Below are 12513 nucleotides of genomic sequence, written 5' to 3'. Positions count from 1 at the left end.
GAGGGTCCGGTTCAGCTTCAATTCTGTCTCTAATCTCTGCAACAGCGGCTCTTCCTGGGTCCCGCGGCTTTTCCTGCTCACTCAGCCGCGGCTGGAGGCCCGGCGAAAATCAGAGCCGTTTCCGCCCCCATCACCCACGATGGAAACCCTCCAAGAAAAAGTGGCCCCGGACTCGTGTGCCTGAGGATTCCGCAGAAAAGAGGTGCCCAAAATGAAGACCCTGGTGGTGAGTCATTTGTTATAACTCCTCTGGGCAGAGGCGGGACCCCCGGGCGCAGCGTCCCCGGGGCGCACGGGAGAGCTCCGGGGTGCCTGACCCTGCGCTGCGAGGTCGCCCGTTACAAAGGGACAACTTTCCACCTGCTCCGCGTCCACTCCCGATTCCTCGCTTCAGCCTGGCTCGGAATCCCAGAGCCCGAATGGGAACTCGGGTTGCTGGGCTCCTGGATCTCCGGCGGGAGTTCCGAGCGGCCAGCGGAGAGCTAGAGAAGCCTTGGAGTGGTGGGCGCCTTGCTCGGGGATGGGGATGCCCTAACGAAACAACCTGGCAAAAAACTAAGAGGGGCGGGAAGGGGGGACCTTTGCAGACTTTCTTGGTTTCCTTGTCGGATTTCAAACTTGCAAGGATCGCCAAGGTAGAGCCCCACGGGTCCAGAAAGGAGAAGCTAGACATTCCAAAGCCGAGCTGGGGCAGAGGGCCCCCTCCCAAAGTGTGAGCCCACCCCTGCCCCCGCCGCCGGCGCGCTCTTCTTCGCGTAGCCGGGCGCCGCGCACCACCTGTCCTCTGCCGAGGGATGCGGGAGGCGGCGGCGGCCCAGAGCAGCGACGCGCGGGGAGCATCCCCTGCCGTACGCAGGGCGACGGTGCCTCCTCTGCCGGGCTGCGTGCTGCCAAGGTGGGACCCGGGCTACCCCCGCTGCCCCCGCCCGTCTGACCGTCGCGCCGGAGTCCCCGCCAGGCGCGCTCCTCCCGGGTCGGCGCTCAGCGACTCTCCTGTGCTCTCTCCCGCTCTCCCGCAGCGCCATGGTCTGGCAGTGTGTTTAGCGCTCACCACCATGTGCACCAGCTTGTTGCTCGTGTACAGCAGCCTAGGCGGCCAGAAGGAGCGGCCCCCGCAGCAGCAGCAGGCAGCGGCGACCGGCAGCCCCCCGCCGCACCCCGAGGCCCCCGCGGGACCGCGGCCACTGGACGGATACCTTGGCGTGGCGGACCACAAGGTGACAGCTTGCTCGCCAGCCTTCCCGCCACCCAGCCTGGGGATCCCGCACACCTGAGCTTGCCCCCTTCCCCGGGGTTGGGAGGCGCCGTGATTAGGTGCCATTCAGAGGCTGGAAGTGCGAGTGGACCCGCTGGGGTGGGACAAGATAGTTCCTACTTGGTGTGAATTTCTATTTGGAGCAGGAAGCAAAGTTTTTCCGGGAATAGGGATGAGATGGGTGCAAAGCCTAATTTCCTAACAGGAACTGTCCCTGGAATTAGAACCGCCTCATCCCCAGAATTGCAGCTATCGCTGGGTGCAGGGTTCCTGAAGCCTCGGGTTTGGCAGCCAAGTCGCGCCCTAGTGGGAGGAGACCCGGGAATGGCGCGGGTACCAGCCCGAGCTTACCTCCGACAGGGAACCGGAGGCTGAGTAGCAGCCAGTCCGCGGCCGCAGCTCAGGCTCGCAGACTCCTATCTGATCTCTGCTTCGGATGCTCTGGGCTAAATTACTACAGCCCTGGGGAGCGGCGCCCAGGCAAGCGCGGAAGGCTTGAGGCACAAACTCAGCTTCCATTGGCTTGAAACTCATCGTTGAGGGCCTATTTTCCTCTGCCTTCCGGGAAGCCGCTGCATGGCTTGGCTAATAATTAATAAGGTGAATTTTTAAGAAATTGAGCCTTCTTTCCCTGGAATAATAAATCTCTCGTTTCAGTGTGTGAAGCCTCTGGGAGAATCCTAATCAAGTTTCCTGATTCTGAAAAGATATTTTAATACAGTTTAAATGTATTCCCCATTATTTGAAGCTGCTAATATATTTTTATTAAAACACAATTCCATTCTGTATATGCCCTATAAAGCTAGAGGATTTCTTGAAACCACCCAGCTATTCTGCTTTTTGTATTACTAGGTTGTATGGTTGTGAACCAAAGTAATATTTAGCAGGTGCTCCTTTTGTGTGAAAAGATGGTTCTAACCATGCATGAAAAAGTCAAACTTTTTTAAAGTGGCAATCAAAATACTTCTACTCACTTGTGCAGTGGATAATGCTAAGGATTTTGGAGGATACAAAAGAATTTAAGGCAGGACGCAGCCTTTAGGGATCTTTGAATGCCTGCGGGAAAACAAACAACATACCGTGAAATGTGGATGGATGGATAGATGACAGAGAGACAGAGAGATAGACAGTAGATACAAATGTATAGGAAATACTGCATATAAACAGTTATTACTGTTGGAGTACAGAGATGAGAAAGATCTCTGCCCGGGTAGGATCAAGGAAAGTTTCTTTGAAAAAGTGGAACTTGCACTGGGAAGAATTCACGGAAGCAGAAAAGAGGGAGAGATTTCATTAGGAAGTGATTTACTGGGGAAGGTGCTGGTGGTAGATCTTAAATCAAAAGTAGAGTGGGCCATCAGTTTCACAATTTCTGTTTTCACAAGCTTCTGTTTTCTCTTTAAGTTGTTGATTGATTACATACTTTGTATCTGCATGTGCAAGCAACCCATAAGGGCTGGAGTTCTAGAAAAGTTTGTGCACTGACTTCCCACTGTGGATGGATGTGGTGTTTATGTGTTTATAATGAATATATTGAACATGGTGGATTTTCATGGCTATTGTTTAGTGGAAATGGCTATCTAGCACTTGTGAAGCTTTGGCTAATAGGGGTGTCAAAAGGTAAATTTGCTGTAAGCTTTGATCTGCCTTTAGGAAAATATTGCTAATACTTCCCTTCCTGTGCTCTCCTGCTGGACAGACACCAGCTAAGAATATTGATAGCCTAAGTCAAAATATGATGCCCTCATGTTCTTTTTCGAAACAGTGTTTATTCACACAAATATGTGGGATTCCATTTTCAATGTATCAGAGCCTTATTTCATTAAAATGAAGAACAGCCCTTTTGGGGAAGGAATGTGGGAACTCTGTATGAGAAATTGAGATAATCTGTAGCGAAGGGTTTTGTAAACTGTGAAGTGTTATGTGAATGATACATATGTGTGGAAGACCTTGAAATTCTTAGCAGAGAATTAAAAATGTGACCAGGAAGTTCTTAGCAGATAAAACCAATGAAATTCTTTCATAGAAAACCAACCTCTCACAAAATTCCATACCCAAAGGGTTCAACAAAGTTTACCCTACCTCAAGCAAAGGAACAAATGCAAATATTAAAATCTATGCCTTCTTTTTAGGCATTATTTCAATCGTCCCACTGAAGGAAATGTAAACTTCTGCTCAGAATGTAGTCACTTTACTGCTACTATTTAACTGGCCGGAAGTTCGGCAGTTTCATTTCCAATGGCTGCCTGAAGATGCATGTGTAAAACGTTTATGTCTTCTCCCAAAATTGCTGTTTAGGTTTACTTGCGATCTTCCTATAGTCTTGCTTCAGCAGAGGTAAAAATCATTTGTTAGACTATTACTAGGATGTTTTTTTCCAGTTAACACAGGGGATGATAAATGAAAGCTTTTCGATTCTTCTTATGTTGCCAGATGATACTCTGATTGCTTTTTTGTCCCGCTCTCACATCAAGCTTTAGAAAAATTATAGAATATGCTGAATGTGATGGCCACCAAGCCATATGCTGCTGCATATTGAATCAGAATTCCAACAGACTTTCAATTGGCCATTGATTTACTGAATCTGGAAAGAGTTACAGATACCATTTAGGAAAACGTTCACATCTCCATGGCTAGAGGTACCAAAGTCTGATAAATATGTAGTGTTTTTGTTCAGTTACATGATGGCATTAACATTATAACTCCAAGATTAAATTCAACAGGTGGTCCTGATCCTCAGCACCTGAATTTCACAAATTACCGCCTGCCTGCAATGATAGTCTTGTCTCATATGCTGCAGACTGAATTACTGTTGAGATTAAATCACTATGTGCTTTTGTTGAAAGACACGCTGCAAGTCAAGCCAGTGATGAGCAATATGTGTTGAAGCTTAAAATATCACTTTCCATGGTCGTATTCCCTACTTCCTCTTTCACAAACGATGCTAGCGGAAATTGTAATTCCAGTATGACTAAGTAAGTGAAGGCTACTTGGAGTTTCTTGTGATAATGAAACCATTTCATTTTCTCTTAGATAGATTTTTTTCTCTTCATTCCCAACCCTTCCCCTGACCTTTTCCCACAAATGTTCCACCAACTCATTTCCATCTCGTTACATGTCTGTCACTGCAGCTACTGTATCTGCATCCTGCCATTTCCTGGTCCCCGATTTTGGAAGCCATTGATTTCTAATCAGATCTTCCAGATCTAAGCAAAGAAGTCAATCTTCATGGCTTGGAGAAACTTCTGCCTTTAGAACTGCAGCATAATGTATAATCAAACTAAAACACGCATGCACACAAACACACACACACACACACACACACACACACTCACTCACTAAATCAAGCAACCCTCAGAGGAAAGCTCCAAGTCTCCCAGCAGAGTGGAAGGGGGCATGAAGCACATTATGTGTTCAGTCTGGGTTGGCTCTGGGTAGATAAAGTCATTTGCCATCTGGTGGACCCTGTGAAATGAAACTGTGAGCCGAGTCCCATTTCCAGTGGGCCGGAGCCCTTTCACAGAAGGCCCACTTGTCACCTGGCTTGCCCTCTTCTTAGGTGGCTTATGAAAAAGCAGTGACAATGGGGCCTGAAGCTGAGCTGCTATCTCCTGGCTTCGGTAGTAGTCCCCAAGAATGGATTTTACACGTACTGGTGACATGCTTGCCCTTGATTCTTCCTTTCCTTAAGCACTCAGTTATTCAGACAAAACCAAACTGCTTAGAGGTTTAATACTATCAGTATTAATTGGTAGATGTCCAGTTGGAATGATAAGACAAGTCAATGCAAGAGTTGAAAAGTAATTCAAAACCGGAAAAAAAGGTATATGCCATATAACTTACGTTGAAATTATGGCGTAAGAATTCTTCCTTTAGAGAGGTATATACATTCTCAAATATAAGTTTACACCATTTATTAGACCCTGTTATATAATATTTGAGGCATCCAATCAATGATAAATAATTTGGATCTCAAAGAAATTTAAAGTGAGCTTATTTTCAGTGCTCAAGTATTACAAAATGTAATCTGCCAATGATAACAAAACTGTGTTATCACAAAGCATCAACCAAATGGAATCATGAAATGAACTGTTTTTTATGGGAGAAGAGTTCCAATAACGTGGGTGTTTTTAACTGGAGAAGTTAAACTATTTTAACATTTACTGAATAGTTAACCTTCCTTAATTCTGAAACCAGGAGTATTTCTCCACCTTCCCACAGGAGTAATCCCAAGATACTTTTATGCCAAAGCCCAAATTGTACCCAGCAGATGGTCTGACCTAGCTCCCTCTCAAGTTTCAGGCATTCTGGCCTCCTTGCTGATCCTTGGACACTCATTCTGCCTCAGAACCTTTGCACTTGTTGTTTCATCTCCCTGGAAAGCTCTCACTCAAGATCTTTTGCATGGTTGATTTCTTATGGTCATTTAGTCCTCAGATCACATATCGTCTTCTTGTGTAACACACTCTTTAAATAGCCCCCTTCTCACGAGTCATTCTCTATCATACCAGCCTGTTTTATTTTCCTTACAATACTTAACAATATCTGAAATAATCTTAAAGTTTACTTGTCTCTTGTCTGCCAACCCCCCAAGTAGAATCCAAGTGCTCTGATATCAAAGCATCTGATACATCTTGTTGACCAGTTTAAATCCAGGCCCTAATACTTGGCCATTGGTGGGCACACAATAAGTATTTATGGAAGGAAAGAAGAACGCAGGGCGTATTGGGGGTGGGGTATCCCTGGAGAAGGACAAAGCTGCCTTACCTTATGTCAAGTCCTTTCTCTGCAAGACACATCAGTGCAGTCCCAGGCCCTGGTATGTCTCATCTTTCCTAAATTTGATTTACTCCTCCTCCTCCTAAGAATGATAATAGGAAATGATTTGAAACATAAGAGTCTTTGGGAATGAGATTTGGGAATCTACCATTTTAATAGGCTTCCCTTATGGTTCTTGTGCATGTTAAAGTTTGAGAATCATCATTTGAAACGTTTTTAATCATCATAGTGTGTAGTTCTGTAGCTAATGTCTGGGTTTTTGAACTACTCATAGCCCTTAGTAAATATTCATTGAAGGCCTAATCGTTGCAAAATTCCAGGGTATCCTGGAAGAAGAGCACAGTCCCTGCCCTCAAAGAACCTTTGATCTTATTGGAAAGAAAAGACAAAGAAGCAAGAAAGATTAAATAATAAAGCAAGTCCTAAATAATAATATGAAATCAAGAAACAATACATCAAGGCACGGACACTAAAAAGGGGGCAATTTCTGTGATCTTTCTCATCTATAAAGTAAGTTAGATACTGTTGTTACCTTAGAAGTTATAAAACTTTGAAACTAAAATTCTATTATTCATTAGCCCTTTTAAATATATGGCTTCGTTCTGGCTTCCTTTCTCTCATTGGTTGTGAAAAAGAGTTATTAGAAAAAGAGCTATTTCAAGTCAAAGAGCTATTAATGTCAAGCCCAAGCATTCCCACTTATAGATGTTTTGGAAAAGTCAGATTCAGTGACAAACGTGTGTAGAGTCACAGTGGAAAGTTCCGTCTGCACTTAGACTGACTTTGCCAAGAACAGATTAAGATGCTTTGATCTGTTTTCTACTCATTAGCAGGGTGATGTTATTTGACTGTTTACAGAGGATGTGTCCTAACATAAAATATGTGTCCTAAAGAAAAATCTGTAATTGCTGGGATATTGTGCTTTCTTTCTTTTTTTAAAAACATCTTTATTGGAGTATAATTGCTTTACAATGTGTGTTAGTTTCTGCTGTATAACAAAGTGAATCAGCTATACATAAACATATATCCCCATATCTCCTCCCTCTTGCGTCTCCCTCCCACCCTCCGTATCCTACCCCTCTAGGTGGACACAAAGCAATAAGCTGATCTCCCTGTGCTATGTGGCTGCTTCCCACTAGCTATCTATTTTACATTTGGTAGTGTATATAATGTCCATGGCACTCTCTAACTTCGTCCCAGCTTCCCCTTCCCCCTCGTCATGTCTTCAAGTCCATTCTCTACATCTGCATCTTTATTCCTGTCCTGCCCCTACGTTCTTCAGAACCTTTTCTTTTTTAGATACTGTATATAAGTGTTAGCATACAGTATTTGTTTTTCTCTTTCTGACTTACTTCACTCTGTATGACAGTCTCTAGGTCCATCCACCACACTATAAATAACTCAATTTCCTTTCTTTTTATGGCTGAGTAATATTCCATTGTATACATGTGCCACATCTTCTTTATCCATTCATCTGTCGATGGACACTTAGGTTGCTTCCATGTTCTGCCTATTGTAAATAGAACTGCAGTGAACATTGTGGTACATGACTCTTTTTGAATTATTGTTTTACTCGTATGGTAGTTCTGGTTTTTTAAGGAACCTCCATACTGTTCTCCACAGTGGCTGTATCAATTTATATTCCCACCAACAGTGCAAGAGGGTTCCCTTTTCTCCACACCCTCTCCAGCATTTATTGTTTCTAGATTTTTGATGATGGCCATTCTGACTGGTGTGAGGTGATACCTCATTGCAGTTTTGATTTGCATTTCTCTAATGATTAGTGATGTTGAGCATCCTTTCATGTGTTTGTTGGCAATCTGTATATCTTCTTTGGAGAAATGTCTATTTAGGTACTCTGCCCATTTTTGGATTGGGTTGTTTGTTTTTTTGATATTGAGCTGTATAAGCTGCCTGTATAATTTGGAGATTAATCCTTTGTCAGTTGCTTCACTTGCAAATATTTTCTCCCATTCTGAGTGTTGTCTTTTCGACTTGTTTATGATTTCCTTTCCTGTGCAAAAGCTTTTAAGTTTCATTAGGTCCCATTTGTTTATTTTTGTTTTTTTTTCCATTTCTCTAGGAGGTGGGTCAAAAAGGATCTTGCTGTGATGTATGTCATAGAGTGTTCTGCCTGTTTTCCTCTAAGAGTTTTATAGTGTCTGGCCTTACATTTAGGTCTTCAATCCATTTTGAGTTTATTTTTGTGTATGGTGTTAGGGAGTGTTCTAATTTCATTCTTTTATATGTAGCTGTCCAGTTTTCCCAGCACCACTTATCGAAGAGGCTGTCTTTTCTCCATTGTATATTCTTGCCTCCTTTATCAAAGATAAGGTGACCACATGTTTCTGGGTTTACCTCTGGGCTTTCTATTCTGTTCCATTAATCTATATTTCTGTTTTTGTGCCAGTACCATACTGTCTTGATTACTGTAGCTTTGTAGTATAGTCTGAAGTACAGGAAACTGATTCCTCTAGCTCCATTTTTCTTTCTCAAGATTGCTTCGGCTATGTGTTTGCATACGAATTGTGAAATTTTTTGTTCTAGTTCTGTGAAAAATGCCATTGGTAGTTTGATAGGGATTGCACTGGATCTGCAGATTGCTTTGGGTAGTATAGTCATTTTCACAATGTTGATTCTTCCAATCCAAGAACATGGTATATCTCTCTATCTGTTTGTATCATCTTTAATTTCTTTCATCAGTGTCTTATAGTTTTCTGTATACAGGTCTTTTGTCTCCCTAGGTAGGTTTATTCCTAGGTATTTTCTTCTTTTTGTTGCAGTGGTAAATGGGAGTGTTTCCTTAATTTCACTTTCAGATTTTTCATCATTCGTCTATAGGAATGCAAGAGATTTCTGTGCATTAATTTTATAACCTGTTACTTTACCAAGTTCATTGATTAGCTCTAGTAGTTTTCTGGTAGCATCTTTGGGATTCTCTATGTCTAGTATCATGTCATCTGCAAACAGTGACAGTTTTACTTCTTCTTTTCTGATTTGGATTCCTTTTATTTCTTTGCTGTCTCTGATTGCTGTGGCTAAAACTTCCAAAACTGTGTTGAATAATAGTGGTGAGAGTGGGCAACCTTGTCTTCTTCTGGATCTTAGTGGAAATGCTTTCAGTTTTTCACCATTGAAAACAATGTTGGCTGTGGGTTTGCCATATATGGCCTTTATTATGCTGAGGTAAGTTCTCTCTATGCCTAGTTTCTGGACAGTTTTTATCATAAATCTGTGTTGAATTTTGTCAAAAGCTTTTTCTGCATCTATTGAGATGATCATATGGTTTTTATTCTTCAATTTGTTAATATGGTGTATCACATTGATTGATTTGCATATATTGAAAAATCTTGCATTCCTGGGATAAACCCCACTTGATCATGGTGTATGATCCTTTTAATGTTCTGTTGGATTCTGTTTGCTAGTATTTTGTTGAGGATTTTTGCATCTATATTCATCAGTGAGATTGGCCTGTAGTTTTCCTTTTTTTGCATGACATCTTTGTCTGGTTTTGGTATCAGGGTGATGTTGGCCTCATAGAATGAGTTTGGGAGTGTTCCTCCCTCTGCTACATTTAGGAAGAGTTTGAGAAGGATAGGTGTTAGCTCTTCTCTAAATGTTTGATAGAATTCACCTGTGAAGCCATCTGGTCCTGGGCTTTTGTTTGTTGGAAGATTTTTCATCACAGTTTCAATTTCAGTGCTTGTGATTGGTGTGTTTATATTTTCTATTTCTTCCTGGTTCAGTCTTGGGAGGTTGTGCTTTTCTAAGAATTTGTCCATTTCTTCTGGGTTGTTTATTTGATTTGCATATAGTTGCTTGTAGTAATCTCTCATGATCCTTTGTGTTTCTGCACTGTCAGTTGTTACTTCTCCATTTTCATTTCTAATTCTATTGATTTGAATCTTCTCCCTTATTTTCTTGATGAGTCTGGCTAATAGTTTATCAATTTGGTTTATCTTCTCAAAGAACCCACTTTTAGTTTTATTTATTTCTGATCTGATCTTTATGATTTCCTTCCTTCTGCTGACTTTGGGGTTTATTTTTTTTCTTCATTCTCTAATTGCTTTATGTGTAAGGTTAGGTTGTTTATTTGAGATGTTTCTTGTTTCTTGAGGTAGGATTGTATTGCTATAAACTTCCCTCTTAGAACTGCTTTTGCTGCATCCCGTAGGTTTTGGGCTGTTGTGTTTTCATTGTCATTTGTTTATAGATATTTTTAAATTTTCCCTTTCACTTCTTCAGTGATCTCTTGGTTATTTAGTAGTGTATTGTTTAGCATCCATGTGTTTGTATTTTTTACAGATTTTTTCCTGTAATTGATATCTAGTCTTATAGCGTTGTGGTCAGAAAAGATACTTGATATGATTTCAATTTTCTTAAATTTACCAAGGCTTGATTTGTGACCCAAGATATTATGTATCCTGGAGAATGTTCCATGAGCACTTGACAAGAAAGTGTATTCTGTTGTTTTTGGATGGAATTTCCTTTAATTTTCAGTTAAGTCCATATTGTTTCACATGTCATTTAAAGCTTGTGTTTCCTTATTTATTTTCATTTTGGGTGTTCTGTCCATTGGTGAAATTGGGGTGTTAAAGTCCCCTACTATGATTGTGTTACTGTCAACTTCCCCTTTTATGGCTGTTAGCATTTGCCTTATGTATTCAGGTGCCCCTGTGTTGGGTGCATAAATATTTAAAATTGTTATATCTTCTTCTTGGATTGATCCCTTAATCATTATGTGGTGTCCTTCTTTGCCTCTTGTAGTGGTCTATATTTTAAAGTCTAGTTTGTCTGATATGAGAATTGCTACTCCAGCTTTCTTTTGATTTCCATTTACCTGGAATATCTTTTTCCATCCCCTCACTTTCAGTCTGTATGTGTCCCTAGGTCTGAAGTGGGTCTCTTGTGGACAACATATATACAGGACTTGTTTTGTTTTTTTTTTAAGATGTTGGGGGTAGGAGGTTTTTTTATTAATTAATTAATTTTTTTTTTGCTGTGTTGGGTCTTCGTTTCTGTGTGAGGGCTTTCTCTAGTTGTGGCAAGCGGGGGCCACTCTTCATCGCAGTGCGCAGGGCTCTCACTATCACAGCCTCTCTTGTTGTGGAGCACAGGCTCCAGACACGGAGGCTCAGTAGTTGTGGCTCATGGGCCTAGTTGCTCCGTGGCATGTGGGATCTTCCCAGACCAGGGCTCGAACCCGTGTCCCCTGCATTAGCAGGCAGATTCTCAACCACTGCGCCACCAGGGAAGCCCAGGACTTGTTTTTGTATCCATTCACCCAGTCTATGTCTTTTGGTTAGAGGACTTAATCCATTTACACTCGAGGTAGTTATCCATATGTGTGTTCCTATTACCATTTTCTTAATTGTTTTGGGCTTGTTATTGTAGGTCTTTTCCTTCTCTTGTGTTTCGTTTCTAGAGAAGTTTCTTTAGGATTTGTTGTAAAGCTGGTTTGATGGTGCTGAATTGTCTTAGCCTTTGCTTGTCTGTAAAGGTTTTAATTTCCCCGTCGAATCTGAATGAGATCCTTGCTGGGTAGAGTAATCTTGGTTGTAGGTTTTTCCCTTTCATCACTTTAAATATGTCCTGCCACTCCCTTCTGGCCTGCAGAGTTTCTGCTGAGAAATCAGCTGTTAACCTTATGGGGATTCCCTTGTATGTTATTTGTTGCTTTTCCCTTGATGCTTTTAATATTTTTTCTTTGTATTTAATTTTTGATAGTTTGATTAATATGTGTCTTGGAGTGTTTTCCCTTGGATTTATCCTGTATGGGACTCTCTGCACTTCCTGGACTTGATTGACTATTTCCTTTCCCATATTAGGGAAGTTTTCAACTATAATCTGTTCAAATATTTCTCAGTCCCTTTCTTTTTCTCTTCTTCTGGGACCCCTATAGTTCGAAATTGGTACATTTAGTGTTGTCCCAGAGGTCTCTGAGACTGTCCTCAATTCTTTTCATTCTTTTTTCTTTATTCTGCTCTGCAGTAGTTATTTCCACTATTTTATCTTCCAAGTCACTTATCCGTTCTTCTGCCTCAGTTATTCTGCTATTGATTCTTCCTAGATAATTTTAAATTTCATTTATTGTGTTGTTCATCATTGTTTGTTTGCTCTCTAGTTTTTCTTGGTCTTTGTTAAATGTTTCTTGTATTTTTTCCATTCTATTTCAAAGATTTTGGATCATCATTACTATCATTACTCTGAATACTTTTTCAGGTAGACTGCCTATATCCTCTTCATTTGTTTGGTCTGGTGGGTTTTTACATTGCTCTTTCATCTGCTGTGTATTTCTCTGTCTTCTCATTTTGCTTAACTTACTGTGTTTAGGGTCTCCTTTCTGCAGCCTGCAGGTTCGTAGTTCCCATTGTTTTTGATGTCTACCCCCAGTGGGTAAGGTTGGTTCAGTGGGTTGTGTAGGCTTCCTGGTGGAGGGGACTTGTGCCTGTGTTCTGGTGGATGAGGCTGGATCTTGC

General features: G+C 41.6%; 1 protein-coding gene across 1 annotated transcript in view; it reads left to right on the top strand.

Moving 5' to 3' along the window:
• Window positions 1–211: 211 nt before the first annotated feature.
• The window catches only part of ST6GALNAC5 (ST6 N-acetylgalactosaminide alpha-2,6-sialyltransferase 5), a gene marked incomplete at both ends in the record, with an annotated part of 176716 nt that continues 164414 nt past the window's right edge, over window positions 212–12513 (top strand). Inside the window, 2 exons of the mRNA XM_081226588.1 lie at window positions 212–226; window positions 1020–1217. Coding sequence (XP_081082714.1) covers window positions 212–226; window positions 1020–1217 — 213 coding nt within the window. The remainder of the gene's footprint in view (window positions 227–1019; window positions 1218–12513) is intronic.

Source organism: Mesoplodon bidens (genome assembly GCF_964165515.1).
Source record: "Mesoplodon bidens genome assembly, chromosome: 2".
Lineage (NCBI taxonomy): Eukaryota > Metazoa > Chordata > Mammalia > Artiodactyla > Ziphiidae > Mesoplodon > Mesoplodon bidens.
The sequence above is the reverse complement of the archived record's forward strand: the minus strand, read 5'-3'. Positions and strand labels throughout refer to the sequence as shown.